This window comes from Pholis gunnellus (assembly GCF_910591455.1).
Source record: "Pholis gunnellus genome assembly, chromosome: 3".
NCBI lineage: Eukaryota > Metazoa > Chordata > Actinopteri > Perciformes > Pholidae > Pholis > Pholis gunnellus.
In genome coordinates, this window is record NC_136529.1 from 23,945,830 (window position 1) to 23,972,963 (window position 27,134).

Consider the following 27,134-nt stretch of genomic DNA (forward strand, 5'->3'; position numbering starts at 1 on the left):
AAAATTGGGAATGAGACGCCATCTTTACAACACAACTGAGCAGTAAGATGATGACAACAGGTCGTACACAATCCAACCGGCTATGTAAAGCAGTATTCATTCCTTCTGTTAACAGAACACCGACACAGTCAACTTGTAAAAGCTGATCAGGCGTTTGTTGTGGTGTTACGGTGATGAAATGTAAGTCCAATATTCACTCTCTTTTATCTCTGTTTTTGGTCTCCACCAACTCTCCGAGGAGATATGTGGCTCTTGGGCTTCTATGTTCCACCATGTTCACCAGCTAGTAAATAACGCTAGCGCAGATGCAGGCGGTGAACACAGCTGACAGTGTGCGCTCCGTAGAGCTGAGGAGCCTAAACTAGCTACCGTACATCGTATCACCTTGTCTCATGATTAAAGAGAGACTTGACGTTGGACAACATCAACATACTTATTACTCCGCAATCATCACTGCATATCTGATATGACAAAAATACCAAAGAAAATAAGAAATTATTAATTTAATTGAATAGTTATACTACTTTAACTATGAATATATCATTTTGTTATAGATTGACACTATTGACTATTTAATCCCCGAAAAAGGAAAAACATGATGAAGATGTTTTTAGATGAATGTCAGTTCTTCTTTGAATACAGGTCAATTTCTGAGATGGCAATGATCCGTTATCCATCCAACACATTGTCTTCCACTTAGCACTTATTGTATTCGTATTAGTTTGTTGCACTTATTGTATTCGTTTGTTTCTGCACTGTACATTTGCTCTGGTTTATGCTCTTAGATACTTGTTCAACAAAGGAGATGCACTTATGACTTATCTCTTGAATACCGATGTTGAATACACTTATTGTAAGTCGCTTTGGATAAAAGCGTCTGCTAAATGACTGTAATGTAATGTAAATGTAACATTGTCTGGCCTGCCCACCCAGCAGGCGTTAGTGCAACTGCACTACCTGCACTGACTATACCCCTGCAAGGTTCCAAGTGACCTGCGCCAATACTAGAAGTTGTTGTTAAAACACTGCAGACCAATGATTGGTCAGAGAGAATTTCACAAGTGGGACCTGGGACATCCTGCACAAATCCCATTTTTAAATAGTCAAGCTACCATCATGGGCAGCCATAATTGTATTATTCAATCGACCCAGACTTTAAAAATATGACAGCAGACAAAATTATGCCGCATAATTGACAAAGTGCAGACGTTCCACTGTTTGGTTGCCGATGAAAGGATTCAGCGAGTTTGGCAATGAAGGTGATGTTGGAATCCTGCCTACACTGAATGGCTACTATCAGCAGTAGAAAATGAAATAGTACCTGGTATCAAAAATGAGCTTAATTAAGTAGAGTCGAGCCGAACCATGTACTGGAAATAAGCCAAAAAAATCTTTAAGTTAATTTGCCCCAGTGGCTAATCATGGTACTGCTGCTTGACAAAAATCCCATTGCCTAAAAAGCATTTTCCAAGACACTGCCACTATGAAATATGATGTTGAGAAGTAACCCTAAACCGTTAACAAGGCGATTATTACCTCTTTTAATTATAAGGTTGTTTTTTCTTAATCATGAAATGCATGTAAAGAATCAATATGTTTATGTGTGTGAAGTTATCCCAATGTATAGTCTGGGCTGAGTAAAGAAACAATAATCTTCTTCCCAGATCTCAGCAAACAACTTGATGAGTACGATGTCATCAAAACCGATGATTGCCAAAACTATGAAAATAAAACCCAGATTGAATGAAACTAAATGTTTCTTCAAGTCAGTGTGAAAAAGACAAACCCATCAGTTATACAGTTTGCATGCTGATGATGTCGATTGCAACTATGCATTTCATTCAATGCATTATTTCAGTAGTTTCTTCTTGTGAGCTGTGGGAGGACATGCAAGCTTAAAGCCGTTGCAGCTTGATTTTGAAGGCAAGAAAAGCAGCAAAGAAAGCACGACATTTCTATCTTAGGGCAGTGGCCTCATTACACGGAAAAGCACAGTATCAGCCATGCTGATCTCCTAGACCTCCCTAGCTGCGCATTAGGCAAGACAATAAATGTCAAGCAGCTCTGCTCTTCACCCGGTCCCCACAAGTAAGATTCATTGCTGGCTGAAGGGATAATGGCAGTCCATCTCCTGAGAGGAAGTGAAATGCTCTCTATCCTTGGGACATGATCAATAGTCAGCAGGCTTGATCAAGAGAGGAGAGGTGCCTCAACGGTGCCTGTCTGGGAAGTACTGTAGGACAACACGCCACAGCATCACTTTCCAATCCGGGCCTTTTTTTGTGTTTTGAGCGGCAGCCTGACAGAGCGGCACACAGCCTGTCACTGATCCACTCGCAATCTGCTGTATGTATAATGCATAAAGAAGTGGCTGGTGATTACAGAGATGCAAACACTTCTTAAGCATAATTTGTGTTCGTCTCCTTTTAAAGTCTGGATCACAGGGGCTGGCCCGTCACTTGGCAAAGTATGAGTCAATTTCGGACTGAGCATAGATGCTGTCACGAGTTGGAGCCGCTAATGAGAATCAATGGAGTTCAGAGGAAGTCAGAAGCTGCCTCACCCACCGTGAGTGTTTGTTGCATCTGACGTTTCATTCGATTACCATCTCCCCTTTCCAAAAATCTATTCTCAGGCAATCTAAATGAGAAATCGGCATAGTGAAGGAAAAAAAAAAAGAAGAAGGCGGCCTGGGGCCACAACCATGTTACACACGTCCGATTGATAAACAGCAGATACAAAGCGATGCCAGGATGTCATAACTGTGTCAGAGTCACGCCAGAAAATGTGTTAGCAATCGTGGGATCACTTACATGCAAATTGTAGGCTGGCTCTGCGGCCGAGGATGGACCCCCACGTGTTGAAGGCCGTGCACTGGTATACCCCGGTGTCTTGGTCCTTGTCCAGGTTGCTAATGATCAGGCTGCCCCCAGACATGTGACGCCGGTAGTCATTCCCCAGATCAATGAGTGTTCCGTTTAGTGACCATCTGGAAAAACGCAAACACAATCAGTGGCTGAGCCCCCTGGAGATGCACGCTCACAGTGTTTATCACAGAGATCGATTGGATCGGTCGCATCATGCTGAGGAGATAAAAGGTGAGTAATAGGAGTAGCATTCTGTATTGTTAGCAGATAAATCGGGATGTTGTAAATATCTCTTATAGCAATTTAGGAAGAAAGAAAAACAATTCTTAATTTTCAGGACCGCAACGCGTGCCCGTTTTCAACAGTTTGACTTCATTCATTCATTTTGTTTTCTACTTTTGTAGGCTAAATTCCAAAACTGAGCAAAGCTTCTGTGGTGAGTATTGATTTTTTCCCCCACTTGCACGGTGAAGTGGGTTTTATTTCATCCCCGTTTTAATTACCTCCAAGGAGATTATGTTTTAGGTCCAGGTTGTAAATCTGCAAGTAGAATATTTGAAAAAAGTAAAACATTTCTATTGACATTTGGTGGAAGTTTAGGTCATGGCTGAAGGAATGTGTTTATGTAAATGTAAGAAAACCCAAAAGTATGCATCATAGCATGTGAGGGAGCACTTTACATTTTTTTTCTGTTTTTAGCCACATTAAAGGAATCGCATTGTAGATCCGTTTGTCTGTTTTTCCATTTTGACAGAATGTCTGAACAACTATGGTGGTCCCTTGAATTGTATTTGAGCGCCATGAGGTTGATGGTTTAGAGTGAAAAACTGTTGGGTGGATTCATGCCATTATATACTAATGCCGTCCAGATGATGAATCCCAATGACTTTGCTTATCCTCTGATAAGTACGCCATCGTGAGGTTCAAAATTGGGGTTTTCAGTGTAATCTCTCAACAATAATTGGATGGATTGGCATGGGATTTGATATCATAATTCATCCTGAGTGGCAGGAATGTGTTTAACTTTGGTGATCACATGACATTTCAAATCTAAATTGCACTTTGTCCAACACTTTGGTTCATGAAATATCTGCAAAACGAATGACATTCCTATCCAGCATCAGCTGTATTTTGTGTTATGAGCATGTTAGCATGCTGACGTTAGCATTTACCTCAAGCGCCACTGTGCCAAAATACAGCCTAACAGCGCTGCTAGCATGGCTGTGGACTCTAAAACGTGGAACTATTTATTCATGAATCCCTGCACTTACTTAAGTAAAAAATATGCCATGATTCGTGAGCATGATTGTATATTCCTATGCACATTTTGATCCAGATTAAAAATGCCTGAACATTTTTGTGTTTTTGACATTAGAAATGTGAAAGGCCGTGCAGCCCTGTCAGAGTTATGTGCTCTCTGAGTGCTTTCTAATTAGTTCATGTTTGTGCTTTTGTGTCTCTGACTTATTGCTTTCTGACACCTTCACATTACATTGTCTTCAGACCATTCCCTCCAAAGAAAGGTCACGAGATACTTTGTCATGCAAACTCAGTTCAGGAAGTGACAGCTATTAATCACCACGACCAAACAGAGACAAAACACTGAACAATGTTCTTGCTGAACAATGAAAACGCCTCAGACGTTATTCACCCAAATCTACAGTCTACCGGGTGTGACAGCCTCATATTTGACGGAGAATCAAACTGAGTGATACCTATAGGAGCAAGAAGGGTAATGTGACTTTATCTCAGAACATTAACACCGATGAAAAATGACTTTTCCCACATCCTTATAGAATTTGAGAAACAAAGAATTATTACAAGTCCGCCTTTATGAGAAGACTGTGAAATGACAATTCAAATGAAGAGAAAAAAAAAATCAATATAATTTTCTTCCCCCTCCCAGGCAAACTAACTGGCTGCTGGAATGATGCTGCATGCAGTCTTAAAGCCAGTCGTGGCTCTCCACCAGTCTCCCACCTGACAGACTACAAAAGACGACGCTGTCTTTCATCTTGTAGCTTGCATTATTCATCTAACAGTCTGTGCCAGTCACTTAATCTGACTGATTTTATCACTGTTCCAACAATGATATTACTTATGTACAATACTCGACATGGCAAAGCTTATGTATCTAAGAATATGCTGTATATGAAAACGCAATCTCTGTGAACGTTTTGTTTGTAGAACACTTCACGATTACATTTTAAGTGATTTCCTGATGAAGTCCTAGCGTTTCTCCATTTGAATTCTCCTTTCCCGTCTTTTTTTCGTGCCAAAGGGAGGATTATTGTGTGTGCAGGAGGAAGAGGAGGTTAAATGGAAAAAGGATGGGAAGCTAGTTAGACTTGCAGCCACCCAGCATGATTGAACTTAATGGGGGAGGCAGGTGGGCAGCCTGGACAGATCACACACACCCCCTGAGCAGACAGCTGGTGGGGTGTGATGGTGTTGTGTCTCTGCGTAGCAGACACAATCAGTAAGCCATCTACCTACTCTTGCTGCAGAAAACCTGAGACAGGCTCTGTTATTTGAAGACACCGGCCAGATTTAAAGGTGTAGAGAAAGATCGGGGAGTAATGAGAGGTAAAGCAAGATGGCATCGCAACCGAAGCTTTGTCACTCTTTGTCATTACGAGACAGTTGTGAACAAAATAACGACAGTAAGTGGCAAGTGAAAAAGAAATGTGAGCCTTCACACTCGGAAAAGGTGACGAAACATCAGCACAACACAGCATCTTTATAAACCCAGCTGGGCGGTTATCTTTTAACACCAACGGGATGAAACAGAAAACACAAAAGAGAGCCGCAACCCTCTCTTAATGGAGCGCTCTTTCACTTCTGGTTGGCAGACTGTTTGCATTTGGTGCATATTTGCAGCTGCCTCTTCCAATGTTTCCCCACCAGCTGTAAAACCCAGCACCATGATTTCTGCTGCAGACCTACTTTGCGACCGACCTCCTACCTTAGTAATAAGCCAACAGCTAAAGTTGTTGAGTCATTTTGAATTATAATAAGTCAGGAGAACAACAAACCATCAAGTCCACAGCTATAGATGTTAGTAAGTGATTCATGAAGGCTTCCTACGCTAGTGTGCAGTAGTCATTAATAAAAACATTTAAAATAGTTTGATGAATTAAGGAGGATTTTTCAAAAACTGGCAACCAGCAGGTTGGTGAGAGACCCTTTCTTGGCTGTGCTGCGGTGTGTCTGGTGGGATGACAAGCATCGTGAAGAGTGAGGCGACCAGCTCTGGCGGCAGCGTCGCAGCTGCGCCCGGTGGAGGCCATTTACTGTAAATGTCAGATCTACGGTCAGGGCCATGGGTTCTAACTTAGACAGACCTCAGTCAGATAAAGGATCAATGAGTCAGGCAGACTAGACTATCAACACCCTGACCCTGCGCTCTCTCTAGGGGATGAAGACGGGAGAGGGGGCAGGCTAAAAAGGTGGAAGTGATTTTGCTTAACAAGGAATGAAGCTGTTCTCAGACAGCGTTCGTGGCTAGACCTACGAAGAAATCATAGGCTGAAATTCGTAGATATCTTGTGAAATAAATTTGTAGGTAATCCACACAACCATGAAGTATAAAGACAGCAAAAACACACAACAGGAAGGCGGGAAGGGAAACCTGGTTGGGCAAAAGAAAAACTAGTCTTTCAGCCAGCAGAAAAGGGTCAACGTTGATTTATTTGTCACTTCCGTACTTAAGTAACGCCACTTCCGTAGCTATTTTAACCCAAAACCTAACTGAGTAGTTTGGTTGCCTCAACCTGATTATGATCTTTTCCTAGATCTAACTTAAGTTGTTTCATGTGAAGATAGAAGTTAATTTTGAAAAGACGTTACGTATGTAAAGAATGGTAATTGACGTGTGTTGCTTGACTTTCGTAGGAAAACACATGAAAAATGATGAGTAGTTTATTCGTGAGATGATTTGGGGATTGGGACTAGTTTTCGGGATTATTTGAGTCCACTGTGAAGGGTATCATGATTCTTATTACACATTAAAACAACAATGAAAAAACAGAAAGTATGAGTTATTTTTCAACCACCGACCGGACGACATTTCTGTTTTTTGAAAATACAATTTTCTTCTGAAATACTGTATATTTTCAGCTCTTCAGTCCTCAAAAAGTGAATGAAACAAACTTGAGCAGGAACTTCTCACAATGTCCATATTGAGTCCATTACCTGTGATGATCGCCGCCATTTTTTGTTTTAAAGGGATTGCACGACATCATAGCAACATTGGTTCTTTGTTTGCATCCGCCATTTACAATTCCCTCTCAAACTTGCATCGGTTACACGGAGAGGTGAGGCAGGCGGAGCAGAGCTCTTAGCGTTAGCACCGAGCTGTATCTAACACCATGTCGGGTGCAGAGGAGCTTATACTGTAAGTCCAACAGACTCCAGGAGAACAGTGCTGTGTGCTGCAGGGCGCTGGCTGATCTGAGCATGCTCTGAATGAACTCCCTGTGACCTTGAAGTTCACATCAATTTTGCATGAGGTCTACTCATCAAATAGACTGGGGATTGCGCTGCAGCACTGGCTCACCTGCCTTTCCCTTCAGGCCAGACACCCACAGAGACGGCAGTGACCACACACACTGTTTGCACGCACACATACACGCAAGAGCAGAAAGTCAACTGCAGACCCGGGTACACTCTGCAAATGTGTTCAGTAGATTATTGCTGCTGCTTTTTAAAATAAATGGATGTTCATTTGGCTTTCAAGCCAAATGTAACACGATAAATATTCCATGAGAACCACCCTGTATCAAGGTGAGTGTTCTTTGTGTGTGTATCAGCTTAAAAAAAGTCCTATGGACTTACTGAAATATTAACAGTAATATAGTACATGTGCACACGCATTCATAAACCCTTACCAGCAGATACAATACCATTTACAATCACAATTTACAGCCTCCATATATGAAGCTTTTATTCAAAGTAAAAGGCAAATAAGCAAATAAAAGCAAATTCATCAAGCACAGACAGTAAATAACTCAAAGCCCATATATCTGCCCTTATTAAAGACCACAGGCCGGCCTTCTTCCAGTTGATGCCATTGGTTTTTAAATAATCTCGTACGCCCGAGGGTTCATAGGATTAAAAGGACAACCCTCCGAAAGATAAAAATCGATACCCTCCGAAACAATTTCTCGATTCAGCCCTGTTATCTGGCTGCTGCAACTGAAAAGAACCCAAGAAACATCTTCTAATCACCCTCCCAGTTCTATTTATGTTCCTGTTACCCTGAACCGACCCGTAAACAAAGGTAGAGTCATACATCTGCCCGAAGTCACATTACATGATGGCAGACACCAGCCAGAGCACTTTTTTATTCCCCCTTTCCAATCACTGCTGTGCCCTTGATCCTGTGTTACAGCAGATTCATAGTAAACACAGTGACAGGTGTATTCATAAAGCACCGCTCTCAGCCCTGGAGTGTGCTCTGGCGCTACACTGGACTATTTGTCAACTGGAGAACTGTCAGGGCTCCCCGTTCATATATTCATGGCGTTGGCGAGTGGGGCGAGGCGGAGGGGAGAGTCGATGTGATGGAAACACAATCAGACCATATGAAGCTCACTAGCAAGAGCTATGAGCTTAAACACAAACGACAACCTGGTATTCTCATTGCTATCGTACGTGCTCTCTCTACTCTAGCGTTCAAACCAACGAGACGGGATTTTCAAACAGCATATTAAACGACTGATCCACTTCCATTGTTAAATGTCAGTATATCACAGGAGCAGTTATGTGAGGAAGTTTCTGGTTTACATTTTAGATTGTCTCTGACACAGTCACTGGTCATGATTTAAAGGTTGATGACATTAAATGTGCTTTTTACTGTCGATCAATCTTTAAAATAAAAGCTCAACAATGAATTGATCCCACTAACACGTCATTTCTTGTCAGTGTCACTCTGTTTCACTGGAGGGTATGTTCCTCCATTGCTTTGAACGTGAGCGCCGCAGTTTATTTTGACTCAACCCAATACACCGTCCTGCTGCCGTAAACACAAATTTGCGTTCATCCGCTGCTGAAAATAGTCCCCAGCGAATGCACTATTTACTCCCGTTTGTGATATGCTAAGCTGTTTTGGGGGACATTTCTGAGTCCTTTCTTTTATTAACAAATGAAAACTAACTATTTGTGAGCGTTTAAAAAAAGAAATGACATGGAACCAATGGGCTTGGAGGTGAGAGCCACACAGGGAAGGGAAATCAGCTAGCATTGATAGACGGACTAATGTTCTGTTAAAATGATTGACTGAATAAATCCAGCCTTATTCTATTACTATATATCTTTATTTTGGACGAAAATAAAAATATGTATTTCTGTTTTTTCCTCTTTACATGTAAATAAATACTGCCTGTTAATGTATATTATAACACAAATGTGTCCATGTGGACTGTATATTTATGAGAGAAATAAACAACTTCTGCAACTGTTCCTGGTATTACCACTATTCAATGGTTCATTGCAGCTGTGCTGTAAAGCCAATACATTTGTTGTATTTGTCCACTGGATGCAAATAATATCTGACTGATCATTCCAATATTTCATCTACATTTCATCACCGTAGGATATGCAGGAAAGCTGAAACACCCTATTGTGGGAGAACTGATACCCTCAATGCTACCGTGGCTCCCTGACAAGGGTTAACATCATCTTCTCTGACAAATTCAATATCGTGTGACCTAATTATTTTCTATGGCTATTAAACCGAAATGGATGAATTTTTCTTAATAGCTGCAGTAACTGAGGAAATTAAGTGTGCAGCTCCGAATGTAATACCCTCTCTCGCTTGGCATATCTAATTATACAAATACTTTTCATTTGCAGGGTTTAGGCCAATAGTTTACAGTCTCTGGTGAAAGTCAGAGAGTGACCACTTCCTGAGGGCAGTCATTTTGTTCAGTCTGCACAGGACATTTTGAAGTTCTAATTTCAGTGTTGGGGAAATAAATTGCTAAGAATTTACGCTTTCTATTTTATCATCAGGACAAAAGAAAGTCCTCTCTCCGCCCGGAGGGAAACAAGCCAAGGACGATCAGTGTCAGAAAAAATGATGCAACCCAAATGAAGCTCCGAAAAAAAGAAAAGACTCCCTCCTCAAAGTAAGATTAAGGGGAGAAATCTTTTGTCTTTAAAAGCATTACCAGAACTGTCAATCCACAGTGCTGACTTGGCTCACGGAAACGTCAATTCTTCCTTTTAAACCTGGTTTCAGATATTATTATTTTTTTATTCATAACTGACTCAAAACAGTGGATCTACTGACCTAGATGAATATCGCCAGAGCGAGATGTGCGCTTTATTTTGCACACCAAACAGAAGCTGAGTGTTCCCAAATGGTGGAAAGTTAGTGAACTCCAGGAAGGGGACATTAAATATTGACAAAATAAGAGGAGAGTCACACAAGGTTCACAAGAGAAGCAGGATGAAGTTGAACAAAAAAAAAAAAAAGTGATCTGCCTCAAGTTTCTTGCCCAAAACTAAACCTTACAAGATTACATTTGCGCAAATATTTGTTTTACTATATAGAGCTTGATCATAATGTACTTCAATGCAACCTCCTTTCACATTAGCAGTTAGCAAAGCGGGACTGTGCTGCTGCTCATCGGCTGCTACCAGCTAACATTAACTAGCTCTCCTCCTCCTGCTAAATTTTAACATGGATTTGATGTTCACAATATAGTATTATCAGGGAAATGTTCCCTCGTCCCTGACGGCGGTACGCCGCTAGTCTCGAGCCCTGATCGCTGGGAAACTATGGTCCTGTAGAAAATCAAGTTTACGGAATTTTGGAAGTATCGGTTCTTGTGACATCCTTGGACCTGAGCGTTCTAAGTTTAGTAATTAACCATCCTTTTGGCTTTGTTTTGGTCTCCACTTCCTCCTGACAAATATATTTGGCACTTAACTGCTCCAGCGGTTAATTTAAGTCAAAGCAATTTGAGTCACTACCACAAATGTATAAAAGAGACTTTGAAATACGTATAGCATACAGCACCCTCTGTCCTTAGAGACTTGATTTAGAAGGAGGGAATAAGCCCATTAATCAGAGCTGCATCGTAAAAACTCTGCCCTCTCCTGCACAAAAAAACCAACAGAGAAAACCTCTCGCACAACACAAGTGAACGTCGGAAGGCTTTAAGGGGGAAAAAAATCAAGTGATGGTCTCGACTTCTATTTCGACTGACTATCCGGTTGCACAACCATGATACCCCCCACCCCCCCCCCCCCCACCCCCGCCGCTGGGCCTGGACCATGTTCTCAGCGCAGACACATCATAGGAAATGTAAGCATTTAACAGAATGTCATTCACAAGGTTATTGCCTCTCTTCCCTGCTTGCTGTGCATCTACGTGGTGCTGACCAAGCTCTGAAACACAATCCACCACAAAAAAAAACAACAAAAAAAAACCACCGCCAGCTGCCGTTTTTTCGGGGCAGGCTCCACTTCACCGCCAGGGAATAGTCGGGGAGATATCAAAGGATCCGAGGTGCAAATGAGTCGCTGGAATCTCCTTTTCTCTCCTAATGATTTCTTAAGCCGTGCACCATATCATAAATCATCAGCCGTGCTGTGGCTTAAATCTTATCATTAATAAAGTTAACCTCACTCGAATCTGAGGTGTTGGCATATTCATCAACCACAGTAGCCTCGACTCTGACTCTACATCATAGCCTCGGCTCAGATAGATAAGCTTTTTTTCAATTAGAAATGGATGCTCAATTAAGCAGCAGCTCTTTGAAGCCTGTCTTTTTTTTGGATGGTGCGTAATCTCTCTCGAGCATTTATGTCCAGAAAACGTTGTTCTTTGACGAATCAATAGCAATCAACGCCATCGGTATCCTCTTTGATTTCCCGCGGAAGCGAGCATATGGAGATTCACAAGCAATTAGGCAGCAACGAGTTTGCAGCGTGCGATGCGGAGATGCCGCGCGTGGATGGCCCGAGCCGAGGGAGGCTCGTGGGGGAAATGCAACTTTGATGTGGTAATTTACCTGTACTGCGGGGGAGGGCTCCCTTCCGCCTCGCACGTGACGGTGGCCTGCTGGTCCGGGGAGTTGATCGGTAAAATGAGGTCACTCGGCTCTGTCCTCCATCTTGGCCCTTGGAATATGACATCCTCTGTACAGGCTGGGGAAGGGGGAAAGGGGAAAAAGTCTATCGTAGTACAAGCCAGAGAAATTGTCTCTTTGACCTTAAGAGAAAATACTGGGAGAACACGGCCAAAGCACAGACCCTGTGAGGACAAATAGTTAATCTTGCTGAAATACAGCAACGTTCTGACAGTCAGTGTACATGACTTTTTCAATATACTGTGTGTGTGTATATATATATATATATATATAAACTGTGTTGCTCTTTTCCAAGGAAAGGCAAAGAAATGCATTAGGACAATCCTTGAGAAGTGTTGTGTGCGCCCTTTCTATACCTCGCATTAAGAAGAGCAAATCCCCCCTACCCTTGTTAGGCATTAACTGCTATTGCTGACACATTTAGTATCTGACACTTGGAATAGTGATGAAAAAAAAAAAAACACTGACCATGGCGCTTATGGGTATTCACACCAATTTTGCATGCTGGACCTGTTTTCTATAGCGAAGGGGCCTCACTGTGTCACTTTATCATGCTAAATCATCACATTGTTGCTACTGTCCAGTATAATTAATCTCCCTGCTTCAAAACTCCCGTGTAAAAAAATGCAAGTAAATAAAAATACAGCAAACGTGTCATATAATGCAAATGATTACTGTGTGGATATTTAGCTGGCTCGGGGGTTTGGGCGAGTTTAACGCAGTTGCACAGAGCTGAAATAGACAAGTGTTAGTGATACAACTACACTGAGGTGTTCTGCGTTAATTACTCGCTAGAAACAACATCATAATAATAATAGCTGAGGACTTAAGTTGACCACCGAAGTAGAAAGCTTTAATATTTGAATATAGTTCCACAATAATTAATGTTTCCCTGTAACTGACAGGGTTGATAAATATAGCAGAGTGGTCTATTTTCAGAACGTCTATGTCATACTCCGCTTGCACCGGTTAATTGAGGCCATAAGGATGCACTCATCTGCCAGCAGCTTAAAAGGAAAGGATGTAGAACACAGTCTGGTACAAAATGAAAGCAGAGTCAACAGACGGCCGTAGTAGGCCCAATTAATATCCTACTGCTAACAGATTGCAGCATGTGGCTAGCTGCTCTACACGTGGTTTTAACCGGTAATAATACGTCAGGGAATCAACACATATTTCGGCGTGTGATAGACGGAGGGAACAAGACGTGACAACGAATCACTGCAACTCTTCTTGGAATTAGATTCAAACCAAAACTACAGCAAAAAACAAAAAGTTTAACTTTGGGATGAATCTGAAACTGTAACATTTCAAAAACATAGTGAAACGACCCATTGATAAATGATTGAACACCTATAGGATCACACACATCACAATTCATTCACCTCACAGCTTGGTTTAACAAGCTCTCCCTAATGCGAGTTGGAGTAAAATGCCGTGCAGGCTAACATCTGAGGTGTCGGAGTGTTTTCTGAGTATATGGAGCCAGACAGCGTGTCACTTCAGATGTCATAATGATTGTTCTCAGCCGTAGTGATTTTGTCAAGGGGTTTCCATCACAACACTGAATAAGAACTAGCACCTATAGGCGGCAAACCCGAGGCCCCGTTAAAAAACACTTGTCCGCTAGGAAGGTGAGAATGCTTGGATCTGGCTCCCTTGAGTACTGGGGGCGTGAATTACCCATGAGCCAATTTGAATAACATTCATTGGGATTTACAATGTCATTCGAACAAGGGTTGACATTCTGGTGGAGTGTCTGTGCTTCTCAAATCCCGGGTGGCCACACAAGGGCAGAATGAGGCGCGGCGGCAAGTAGATTGTGCAGAACTGTGTGTGTGTGGCGGGGGCTGGATTAATTGCGTGGATCCCGATAATGATCTGGACGGGCCATGAACAGGGTTGGGGATCGGACTCCCGGGTTGTGCCCGACAGTGTGCTGTAAGCGTGCGGTGAAGGGCATCGTTGTGCCTGGGTACGGTGTGCATGTAATGACTGCAACGTAATCAGTGAAACCTTTTTTTGGTCGAGAATACGTTTGTTTTTTTATATCCAAGGTTATTTACATGTTCTGATTCTATCTCTTCCTCACGAATGGTTGAAACTCCGTATTTCATACAAACACTGCTCCCTAACAATGAAATGCTATTTATAACTTCTAACCTTACAGACACGCATTTCGCCCGTGAGCGGAAAAAGCACGACTGTAACATCATCCCGTCATGAATATGCATTGGAAAACACAAAGTTATTAGCAAAAATGTTGCCATGACATAAACAACTGCAGTCTCAAACATAATATGTGGAAAGACGTCTTACCTGCAAGGCATCCAGTGATTGATAGCAGAACAATTTGTTTCCATGGTAACATCATCTTTAGTTGCCGAGGGCTAATAAGACTCTCATCCAATTGCTTGTGAACGCTCTCCCTTGAATACAGGAATTTTAATCTGAAGGAAAAGTAATTATGCATGTGATTAAAATATGACATTTTGAGCCAGATACGACAAGCATTCATCAGCAAAAATAAAACACAAAACATGATTATAGCTCTGCTAAGTTACATAATTGGTTCGTTTTATCCGGGAGATGCTGTGAGTGGAGAGAAAGTAAATTGTGTGGGGGCGGGGGGTGGCAGCAGCAGAGCGAGAACTTGAGGGTACAACCCAGCGGTGCGATTTTTCAGGTGGCACAGAAGAAGAAACAGCTGCTAAATGGTTATGTTGTCATCCCGCCGAACAAGCTCAACGCAGCTTTAAAGAGGAGTGGGGAAGGAAATGATTGACCTCGAAAGAAATGCTTCTCTTTTCCCATTTGACTATTAATAGGAGCTGGCAGACCGAAATGACACTTCATGCTTTAACAAAGGTTTATGTTGCAGACAGAATGTAAGCAAACATTTATTTGTATATAAATGCATCGACAGATGATAAAAGAGAGCGGCATATAAACCAATACAAATGGTGCATCTCACTGTAAGCCGATGCGTACTGTAATTTGTCAGCCTCTACCTTTTTCTACCAAGCAATTTAAAGGGAACCTCCCAACAGTTTATCACATCAAGGTCAGTTTACTGCTCAGCCCGTGAAAACAGTTGCGTGGCATCTGTCTGAGAGAATGATTCCGACTGTGTCATTAGAAGAATACAGTGAACATTTTGAAATTCAGTAGCCACATTGCAGTTACTAATCTCAGCAATGCTGTTACTTTGAAAGTTTGGGGGTGGACTTGTTTGGCTGTTTAACAAGCAGCATTATGAATTCAACACTACGGGTGGGAAAACAAATAATGGTGGGTAAAGGTAAAGGCTGTTTGTTGATTCTGTAAAGTGCAGCCGCCTTATACGTCCACGTTAGATTCTCACTCACAGTGAGGCAGCAGAGGCACGGCGAATACAGGGAACGGCATCAATTCTAAAACAGGGCTATTAAGCTACTTTGGGGGAAAATTCATTCGAGTAATGATGATATGTTGGTTAGGATTTATTCCAACCTGGTCTTTCTTTCCCCAGTAGGACCAAACTGCAAAATGTATCGGTGGAGGCTTTGTTTTAATAGGTTCAGTGATGTAGTAAAGTAATACATTTAATCATAAAAACTTACAACCTACCTATCAGCCAGGCCTTTGATTATTTTTCTCACTCATTTGATTGTTTTTCAGTTGTACAATTTTACTCTACATTTTAGTTGTCTTATTGCATTTAATTGTTATTTAATTAATCTATTTTTTTATTTCACGCTGTTTTACTACTATTGCTATTACAGCTTTTAATTCCATGTAATTATGTTTTTTTTTATCATTTTATTGCATTGGTCTTAAATTGTCAAATTGCTGAATTGTTTTGGGTATTTTCTGTTGTTTTCAGGGTCTACACTTACAGGATATAAGACAGAACCACAGGTTCTGTTTTATATCCAGCTTGAGAGTCATCTGTGAAGCACTTCATTCTGCACTAACCTGTATGTAATGGTGCTGGGGAAATAAAGTTTTTATGATTGATTGACAACTTCTCCAATGCTGCTTGAAACAAAAAGTCTGCCTTACATGCTGCTGGTGTGGGGTAGATGGTTGCTTTATGGGAAATGGAGGATCCAGCGGTTTTTGGTGCTTGACCCATACGAGTACAATTAAAGTGAGGATGCATCGGCCTCTGAGGTTCTGATTTTTATCACTTTTTTTTAAAGTTGACTCTTCAGAGTTCCCTAACATTGTTGGAACATTATGCGTATTTGCTGGAGTGCCTCTTTAATATCTCTGGTTTTAGTAGGTGCTTTGTTACGAATAAATCAGTAGAACTGCATTAAAGTAGCATTGGACATCTGCCGCAATACGGACGAGCCAAAAAAAAGATATTCCAGTCTTTAAAAGACATTATATCAATGTATAATGACAAACAACATATTGTGATGGAAGATTTTATCCTCACAGGTATCTCCCACGCCCATCACCTATACACACACACACACACCTGCATCAGATATTCCATCTGACCAGTGATCAATTGCCTGAATGGCCGTTCAGCTTTTCTCTTGAGGAGGTGGAACCAAGAGCCCCGAGACTGTAAATGCAGTATCGGTGGCACAGGAGGGGCTTTGCTCAAGCCCTGACCCACATCACACTCAGTGGAAACTGATACGCCTCCCAGGATTAAGAATTCAACCCAGCCCCTCATCCTTACAACACAACCCTGTTACGCGGATTAACCCAGGGCTATGTTTGGAATTCTTGAAACATACTAACCAATCACTTGTTTCAAACCAACTTGTAACTGCAGGATTGTGGCTGGGCTCCGACATGGAAAGCATGGCTACATAATCGTATGGAGGGGGTAGGGTTCATCCCATTTGCCTGATCACAATTTAATGCCCAGTGTTGGCTTAACTCCACTGTCCTGGTGCCAGTAATTGTTCCGCATCTGGTGCAATTGCAGGCACAGCGAGTCCCAGAGTGGATTTCTTGGTGTCTTTAAATATTTTGGGGGCGTTTTGCTGCTTTAAAAACACATCACATTGGATTAAATGGTTGGAGATTCTACTGGAGCAAAAAAAAGAAAGAAAAAAGGATACTGCATTTTTCAGTTTGAGTGCAGCATTAACTGCCATTCGCTTTCTGCAGAATACGACCTCGTCATCATAACCCATCAGTCCAAAAAGCTACAAGATCCTGAGAAGAAAATCTCCTCGAAAAAGACTTTCTTTGCAAGTTGGGTGTTACTCAGCTCATGGCACAGCGTGCTGATATGATGGATGTTTGCCCCAGAGCACAGCTTCATGTCTGCAGTCTGTTAAAACCTACAGTGACAATTTTCATTTTTGGTTTAAAAGATCGTCTGAATTATCGGTTGATTCAAAGCAACGTGTGTGCCAGTTTGTCCAGATATTGTGTAACAAGGGTGTGTCACCCCCGACAGCTTTGCAGTGGCTCTCGGTGGAGAGCTTAAGTGTCTTGTGACGCTACGAAAGCAAAGCTGTAAAAATTGAAGAAAGAATTGTACCACTTTTGACCTTCAGAAAGCTGCACCAGTGTCAAACCTTGAGCTGTATATAAGCGAAAAGCTTTAGCAAATCCAAAAGAAGAAGAACTCTGGACGCAGGGAAAACTGAAAAAAATAATAAACTTGTCTCCGACGCGATGAAGGTGAGGCGGGCGTTTTTCTTTCTCAGCTGAAAATGATGAGCTAAAGATTGCTCTGCCAAATGTAATGAGGCATCACACTTTCACCTCTGCAGAAGCTAAACCTAATGGAAGCCATTGGACTAAACACATTCCAGAGTAAATGAGATAGGCTTCTTGGTTAGTGGGGCTGTTGTTTTGGCACATAATTGATAGGAAAGGTGGTTAAAGGCATGCATCCCATCATATCCACCCCCTCCCCCCGAGGGACACATAATTCCGAAAAGAATCCAATAAAGGAAGGAAGGGGGAAAAAAAGGGAGAGTTTCTCTGGGTGTGCACACTCGAGGTCTGTATTCAGAGCTGGGAGATCAAGATATATCAGATCATGCAAAGGAAAAACCTCACTCTGTCAAAATTGAACACCAGTGGCACAATAGGTATGAATTCACTACAGTACATGATGCATTCATTTCCACATAGTTATCGTCTTCATGACTGTCTCCATTAAATCCCTCTGCAGAGGAACCTGGGAGTCGAGGATCCGCCACCCCGGGGGGAACAGACTCAATCTGAATACACAGCTGCTCTGTGCTTTCGCCAATGAATGAAGAATCCACGATCAACCGTGCACTGATGCCTCCTAATTTAGTCCAAAGGGGCCTGGCACAGGTCTATTTTAGCATGAGCCGGGGAGTATTAAAAGCGAAAAAATTAAGAATAAGTGAAGTGATTCACAAATAAAAAGGCAGAAGCTTAATGTCCACAGTGAAATACTTGTGAAGTGAGAAGACGCAGCCAAGTAGTTGGGTAATTGTTCGGCGCCGATTGCATCACAACTCTGCATTCTCTCAGGTGAAGGAGTTTCTTTATTGAGGTTGCAAACAAAAAAAAGCGACCCAGCCTCAACAGCTGTTACAATTGGCATTCATGAAAGAATTGGTTGAATGCATATTCGCTCTTGAGATGTTTCTCCAGTTTCATTTCAAGGCTCCAGGCTGAAAAAACAACAAAAGAAAACAACATAGTAGCCACTTGATATGTAGGATTGCTTGTGAAATGACACTCGAGCCTAAAAGCAGGGACAATATGAAGGTTTTCACACAAAGTGCGTAAAAACTGTCATTTCAATTTCACTTGTAGGCTCTCATGTAAAATATTTGTTTACCACAGTGGGAGTGCCACATCTGGGCAGGAGGCTCTGCAGACCTTAGACAGCTGTGTATTTTCATGCAGAAAAAAATAATAATCACTGAATCCCTGGAAGAACAGCAGGACGCCCCCAGTGACTCCCTCCCATGTTAAACACGGCTGCATCCCTCAGCTGCTGCCTAACGCAGGGGGCAGGAGAGTAAGTGCACTTAAAAGAGAGGGGAGCAGCGATCCATTTCTCAACCCCATCATCAGCCAGCCACATCATCCCCAGATCCTCATCCTATACAGCCACAAACACATGACTGGGGGGGGGGGGGGGGGGGGGGGGGGGGTCAAGGATGAGGAGCAGGAGACACTCAGACAGGCTCTTTACATTTCATTTTTGTATTTCGCTATAGTCAATCTATTTCACAGCTTTTCTCAGAAAAGCTGGCTGTCCAATAATTGCCACTCTGGTTCAATCAAAAGGGGGTTTTCGAAGCAAATGCTGCTACAAATGCTGCGTTACGGAATAATTCGCTGCATGGCTTCAAAGGCATGTTTCACCTCTCGTTTGGCTATGGCTCAAATTATGTGCAAAGGATCTATAAATAAACATAAAATGAAGGGAGAACGATTGCAATCCCTGCTTAATATTAATAATGAAAAATTATACTTTGAAGATGAGCAGTCTGAGCATTTTCCTCTCACTGTTGGTCTGTCCTTTTGCGTCTGGGTGGAGAGAAGAAGAAAAAAGAGAATACTTGTGTGCAGACTGCTGGTGGCCAAATATTTGCTTTTCCAGAGGAAAAAAAAAATATGAAAGCTGAGCTTTTGCAATTAATGTCTCTAATAACACTCCCCTGTTGGCTGCAACTATCATAATCCTGTGAGATCAATTATCTGCAGAAATATATCAGAATATTATGCTGTTAGATGACAAACTAAATCACAAACAAAAGGAAAAAACAGCTCAGACTGAGATAATTGGTTTAAACAAGTTAGAAGGAGAGCTTTTCCAGTCCTGATGCTGTGTCTCTGTGTGACTGAGCAGAGCAGCACCATATGGACTTTGTCCTAGATGAGGGAAACGAGCCCCAGCGGTGGAAATCCCAGTAGGACCATTCAAATCATTTGAGACTCGTCTATAAAACGCAATCATCAGCATCGTGCATAGCGGGACCACGATCAGCATGCAGTGCCCCCTTTTTCTTTTTCTTTTTTAGAACACTACATGAAGCCATCTCGCCACAGGGATGTGGCTTTTTTTTCTGGGTTATTTCATTTTGCTCTTAATTCAAATTAACTTGTTCGTGCAACCATTTTTTTCTGCAGAAAAAAATAAATAACTTAGCAACACACAGTTTCCTTGCATATTAAGAAATTGGGGGAAAAGGGCAGGCACACAACGTGGAGTGAGGATTTCCTGGATGGATACTTACTTGTTTTAGGATGCAGATTTTTTTTGTTCCTCTTCATTAAACCACATTGATTGTAATTCCAGTGTCCGTATAGACGCGTTGTTTGTGGCTCTAGTGAGCGGATGACATTTCTCACTGCAACTCTTGTCCTCTCCAGAAGCCAAAAGAAGAAGGTCGCTCTGTTCTCACGCGGCGTTTTGCCGCTCTGCACTTTGCGCTGCTCCGTTCAAGTGCGTCTCTCGGTCCTTCAAAAAAAAAAAGAAGAAAGAAAGGATGGGACGACTAACGGTGAATCTCGGTAGCTTTAAATTCCACAATCAGTGAGTTTTTTTGGGGGGTGTTTTTTTTTGCCGGCTGAGGACGATGCGCGCTTTCGCCGCACCGAGGGATGCTCCTCTGCCTCGTGTTACACTCCGCGAGATGCTGCCAAGAAACGAGCAGAGAGGAAAGCGGGCAGCCTCTGAGCGGAGAGAGACTTCACATTGTGCGCATCCCCGGGCTCTGCTCTCTTTGTACGCAGGAAAGAAGCGCCCACTGGTGACGCGTGAAAAAAAAAAAGAAAAAGAAAAAAACACCCATCGCAGCACAGTAATGCGCCACCAGCCTGTGGGCACCTGCCATTCCTCTGCTGGAGTGGGTGCACGTTTGATCTCGGGGATATTGTGTCGTTATAAAGAGCTGAGATCGAGATAGAATTTACTGGGAATCATGAGGTGGAAAAAGGAGAGAGGAAACCCCTTGGGAGGACGTAGCCTATTGATCATTTATCATAAATAACCAAACTGTCCTCATGTCTAATCTCCATCAACGTTTTATAGTGTTTGGGTGGTGAACTGATGCAGGGATGGTGCTGCAGATGTTGTGAGTTGCAGCTTCTGCAATAAAAGAAGGGAAGGGGGAGAGGATGAAAGGTTCAGAACTGACCCACAAAATGTTTTTCAATCCATTGTGAATAAAAAAACGTCAAGATTCGTCTTTATTAGATGAGAATTAGCCCACGTGTCCTATTCTGCAGCCAGAGCCTGTGTGTGAGATGGGTTTCGTTCAGAAGCACTGCTGCACTGAAAAGTCTGATAGTGGGACCACACAGACACAGGAGACTAATCGAAATCGAAATGACTTAATCATGCAACTACAAAAAAAGTGATTTTTGACTTAGTTCATTAGTTCTGCAAGGGCACACAGTCATATGCTAATAAAGACATGGGCTAATACACATCTGGGCTACTAGACTCTTGATGCTCTTTCAAAAAAATAGGCGCAGTGGCCTTAAAACTCATCAGGTCCTGTTTGTTCTAAAGCTTCACTTATCAATATTTTCATATGAAGTAGATCAAATCAACGTGTAATGTGACAGAAGTTGTTTGTAGCCTTGATAAACCCAAACAGTGAATTATCGCCGGTCTGTGTTTCGAGGGAACTTTTTTTTCTTTTCCTCCAGGAGTACCTTTGTATTTGATGTATCAAAAATATGGTTAATCCAAGGCCACGGAAATACGTTCCAGGGAGGAGGTCAGGGTGGATGAATGTGTCAAACAAACACAGGCCTAAGTTACCAAGGTGAGTGGTGTTTGTGTCACATGTGTGAAACCAAAAGAAGCCTATTTTAATCCAAAACACTATCTTTTATCAAAAGATATGCAATGAAAATCGGGACTCAGTGTGGTTTGCAGAAACCTACAATGCCAACATTTTATTTTGGCAACTGGGTTGATATGCAGGGATTGTGCCTTTGAGTTTCCAAGCTGTATGCTACTTCTGTGTCGCGACACAATTGGCTATTCTACAAGTAAAACATGATACCAGTGAAGTCTTATTCGGTTATCTTTTATTACGAAACATTCCTTTCTCAGTGTACATTATAGGTGGCAGAGTAGGATGGCTTTCCATTGTCTTATTTGTAATGAAGACCTGACTACTGACACACCGCTACAGATCAATGTTTACTTGATGATTCAGTTATTTGTACAATTAAAAGGGGAAAGGGGCCCACATGTCTGCACATGAACGGGGCCCAGATGTTTGCGACACCACTGCTCACCAGCCTGGTTTGCAGCAGCAGCAGCAGCAGCAACACTGACATACAGTCAGTGCGCTGCCCCAAGTGGCCGAAAATATATTGTTGTAGGTATGTAAAATAGGTTCCTTATTTAATCCACCATGTGTCTGTCGCGTGTATCCCTCATTTATCTTCATAAAGAAGTCAACCAGACTTTTTAACCATCAACACAGATACTGAAATACATCTGATACTGAAAACCAATATCATCCATCATTATACTGAATAATTGATGGAGCCCATTCGTTTTGGGGTCAATGGACAAAATTGACCAAGATTTCGTCCCAATGGAGATATCGTACACCCCCTCACAGGAGAAGAAGCCCACACACGATTGAAAAGCATGGTTTTGATTTACGACTTTGATTTATGTGGAGAAATTCAGGATGAATGCGACATCACAGCCTTTTTTTCAAGGCTTTTTTTCCCCCCAAGTAGCCAAAAACAGCAGTGGCATCAAACATGTGAGGCTGGTTATCAATTAGGGTCACGGTGGAATCCCACCTACTACAAAGAAGAAGGTGGCAGCATTTTACAATCTACAATTACTAACAGCATGGCAAGAATCTGCTAAATGCAAGAAGTAGTCTCCTGGTGGGAGGGAGGAAGAAAAGGAAATACGAGGAGATTTCTTGTTTTTTCATTTCACATTCTGTTGATAATGTTATCTAATTTTTTTGAATGTTTTAAAACAAAAAATCTAGCCCAGATCTTACACATTGCACCTTTAAATCTCAATAAAAATAGAGCCACCCCATTAGCTCTCATAGCCATATCCACAACAATCTTCTGGATGGCGCCACAGTTTGTAATTCTGAAGCTGTCTGCCACACTGAAAGAGTCCGTGTCACTTTACGTTAAAAGTGGATATCTCTTTTTTTTCAAAACTCTTCATAAGCTGTGCCAGCGATTCCCTTTCAACTTAAGGGGAGCCTTGAAAGACGCCCCGAAAACAGGGAAAGAAAAATAGGCAAAGAAGAGGGAGAGCGGCAGACATGCAGCCTCATGTCCCACCGACTGTCACTCATCGCACTAAATAAATCTCCCTATCACTGCATAGATAATTGCTGTTAGTTTTATCTGCTGCAATCCATTTGATTGACTTAAATATTAAAATGATGAAGATATGAATATTTAATGTTTCTGGGCACCGGAGAACTCCAGGGGGTTTTCAGAGAGACTGATGGGAAATACAGACGAGGTGAAATGCCATTAATTAAGGTCATTTGGTATCTTATTGGTTGTGGAGAGGTGTGCAGGAGTGTGTGTGTGTGTGTGTGCAGGAGTGTGTGTGAAAAAAAAAAATGACAGTTCAAGGTCAGCAGAGACGGGAGGCTGCCACATACTGCAGATAATCTACCTTCACCCACAGGTAACTAAGGCAGCGAAATGAGTAATGAGACAATTCTGCACGTACAAACATCCGTTTCAGAGAGCAGAAGTGCCGCTCAAGTCTCCTGGAGAAAGACACTGTAGGTCATAGAGCTTCTTTCCAGACAAAAGACAATTCTCTCTAACAATTAAAATGTTGAGGTGACACTGTACATTTCAAAAGGGAATATTCAGTAAACCAACTTTGAGACTCATTAGGTCTGAAAGATGAATATTTGGTCAGAGAATGTTGCCACATTTTACAGAACGCCAACGTTTTGTCTCCAAAACTATTTTAAGAAACTGATTTCACAGAAGGCAGAAAAGAGTGTGGCTCGTTATTAACCCTTTGAACCGAACATTGTTTTGGCCTGGTATTCACTCATTAATGAATGCGTCGTAGGCACGTCATCTATTCTTATTTTAAGAATAGACAAGGCTAAATGCAATGATCTGGCACCTCATTGGCACTGTACATGTTCTATGATAGTAGATACAAAATATATTCAACTATTCAGACAAAGCACAATTACACAATGTGAAATTAATCTCTTTTTTGCCTGTAGCGTGTTTTAAACCCAGCAGATCTCTGTATATGAGTGGATAGAGGAACATATCAGTGTTTCAGGGAGAAATGTGTTCCCAAAAACGAAAAACTGCTCTGCAGTGTTTCTGACAACTTCAATTTGGGATGAATTTTAGCCTTTCTCCATTATGCTTTAGGAGATATAAAAAGAAAGTTCAACAGGATTCACTCAAGTGGAAATCTCTGATGCTGAGACATGAAGTCAACATGGAAGTGCCAAAAGCCGCAGTTCCTCGAATGACCCCTTGAGGCTGGCTCCAAAAGTGAGTCAATCTCTATAGAGCCCCATGTCAAAATGCCCAAATTTACAGCAGAAATAAACATGTTTACAGCCGCGTAAAAAAACGGTTTGGGCCTCTAGAGCAAATATTCCCGGTATTGACAATTATGGGGGATCAAATTGACACTTGCCCATTATGAGACAATGAGTTTCTTATCTACTGTAGCAGTAGTGACCGTGTTTTCTACAGGTCTGATGGAGCTGACACCAAACAAGGATTAAACAGACTCCTGCAGCACAATCCACTGTCACAACACTCCCACTGTGTATTTGTTGTATCCGATTGTGGGCAACACACCTATGAACTAATCTGCCTACTGCAGGCAAGAACTTCTTTTAAAGATGTTCTTAAATGACCGTCCTAATGCCCACACCCACAGCACAAGTTCAGATTCATGATCCACCCGGCATGCACCATTCAAAGTGATATTACTAAGTGAATGTCCTCCGTTTGTTTCACCGGTATTTATTTGACGAGTTGGGAGTGAGAACGTGTTGGTAATATGGGAAATACCAGGGGCCCATTTTCTATCCTAATGATGAATCATATTGTACTATAAAGCTGCATCAATGGCGGTATTAAAATCATCTGGTTAATTTGATATTCCTGAACAGGAATCACTAAAATCTCTGATTCCTTGTGCATGATGTGTGTTCTGGTTTGACTGACATATGATTCATGCAAGGAGGGGAGAGATTTCTGAGGGAAATTGCATCACTTTGGTTCCTCTGCTGTGCCTTGCCAAGACCTACTCTGTTTTTTAATCATCACACAATCTTACATGTCTTAATTATTATTTCCATACTTGGGATTGAACTGGTTTTTCTGAAAGGACACTGCGTGAGGAGAGAAGTTAGAAAAGGAAAACAAGTGGAAAGCGATCAGAAAGATGAAATTCACCTGAAGGGATACAGTGCTTCCCAGTGAGATATACCGCTTTGACTGAGATTCTGGGGAGTTTTTTGAGCTCCGGGCTTGGCAGCTTACAATACTGCCTTCATTGTTGTTACTGCCAGTTCTCTAAAGTTGGAGGTATAACAGCATTCACTGGTGAGAATAACACTTTATATTTCATTGGTGCACTTTGAGTCTGTGCTGCAAAGAAAAGCCAACAGATGTGGGTAACACCTGACCGTGAACTTGTCAAAAGGTGGAACAAGAAGGAAAAAAAGACACTGAGAAATAGAAACCAACATTGTTGCATTCCCATGCTATATAAAGAATGCTACAGAAGAACATCTAAATGTATACAATGCCTTTCACATTGTATACATTGTATATATTTATTTGTGCAAAAAATTCAGAAACTGTTTTTACTGAATGGAGTTGCACTGACATGGGATTTGAATGTTGAATCATATTTAAAATGTATGAAAGATGTGTAACATGTTGGCGCTGTTGTGATTATTCACTCATGTTGGAAGAGACGGTGGTGATTTGACATCTGTGGGTCTGAAATGATTGAGTGAGTGCATGCCTGATCTGTTCTTTCTTTGTGTGGACAGGCATTGTTCAGTCCGAAGACAGCGTCTTGGCATCTTAACATAAACATTTGGCAATGTGCTGACAACCTGCACTGCAATCTGTTATTATAGAGCACTTTTCCATCCTGTTGTTAGGCTTTCCGTAGAATGCTGCCAAACTGAATAAGATACAGACTTCTGCAACGCCCATTTTAGGGAAACAATGTATGTTTTTGTATGTGAAGACAGAGACAGAAGTGCACAGCTCGATCACTTTAGGCTGCAGCCAGACTTAATATTGTTAGTTAGTCCAAAGGCTGGGTAATGTGGAAATCAGATTAAAACAAAATAAAAGAAATCTGGAAATCTTTGAATCTGGAAAGCTTGAAAAATGCTATATAAATACAATAACTACTATTATTACACTGGTTGGTGACTTGAATCTGCTCTCTTATGTTCAACATACATTTAAGCAATACAACAATTGCCAGCTAAATTTCTCAAAGAACAATCACTACAGGCTCTGGCTGGGAGTTAACATAGTGTGTGTGTGTGTGTGTGTGAAGTGTCACTAGAAGCCTGTCAGTAAACTGCTGCTCGTCCAGCAGCCCTTCGCCCATACCGGGATCCAGTCCCGAGTGAGCACAGGGCAGCAGCAGCACATTGTACTGATTGAACAGCACTCTGTAGTCCCGCCATGGGTCCATCTCGGACAGCTGACAGCGGAGGCCCAAGGCCGCGGCAGGACCGGCGTGTCCTGCCGCGCACGCTCTGGGCAGCGTCCGTCCTCGCTCGGCTGTGCGGGCCGACCCACGGTGAAACTATGATGGCGTGAAACGGCCTGACATGATCCCGATATGGGTGACGGAGCACTTCACGGGACTTTCAGGGCTGCAAATAACAAGCTCACTGTTGCATTGGCTAACACTAGTAGCTAGCTACTGCTTGATTTAAAAAAAAAAAGGGAAATTGGGCTTTATACTCGTTTTCAGCTTAGATGTTTCTTGTGTTCTGTCCTGCTTATTATTAACTAACCCAATATAAAACATGTCTGAATTCAACTCTGGTGTTATCTGTCTGTGTGACAATCAATCAATGTATCGTTGTCAAGATTGATGCGATGACGCTTGTGGCTCTTTCTGACAGAACCCATCAGTACACTGGTACCGGTACAATAGTTAGCTGTCATGCCAAAGAGAAAATCGGTCTTTCAAGTACCCTGCAATGAAATGCTTCGT

At 42.0% G+C, this 27,134-nt stretch overlaps 1 protein-coding gene across 1 annotated transcript in view; it reads right to left on the minus strand.

Moving 5' to 3' along the window:
- The window catches only part of cntn3b (contactin 3b), a gene marked incomplete at both ends in the record, with an annotated part of 39,443 nt that extends 25,101 nt beyond the window's left edge, over window positions 1-14,342 (minus strand). Inside the window, 3 exons of the mRNA XM_079186437.1 lie at window positions 2,814-2,989; window positions 11,891-12,026; window positions 14,288-14,342. Coding sequence (XP_079042563.1) covers window positions 2,814-2,989; window positions 11,891-12,026; window positions 14,288-14,342 — 367 coding nt within the window. The remainder of the gene's footprint in view (window positions 1-2,813; window positions 2,990-11,890; window positions 12,027-14,287) is intronic.
- Window positions 14,343-27,134: the final 12,792 nt, after the last annotated feature.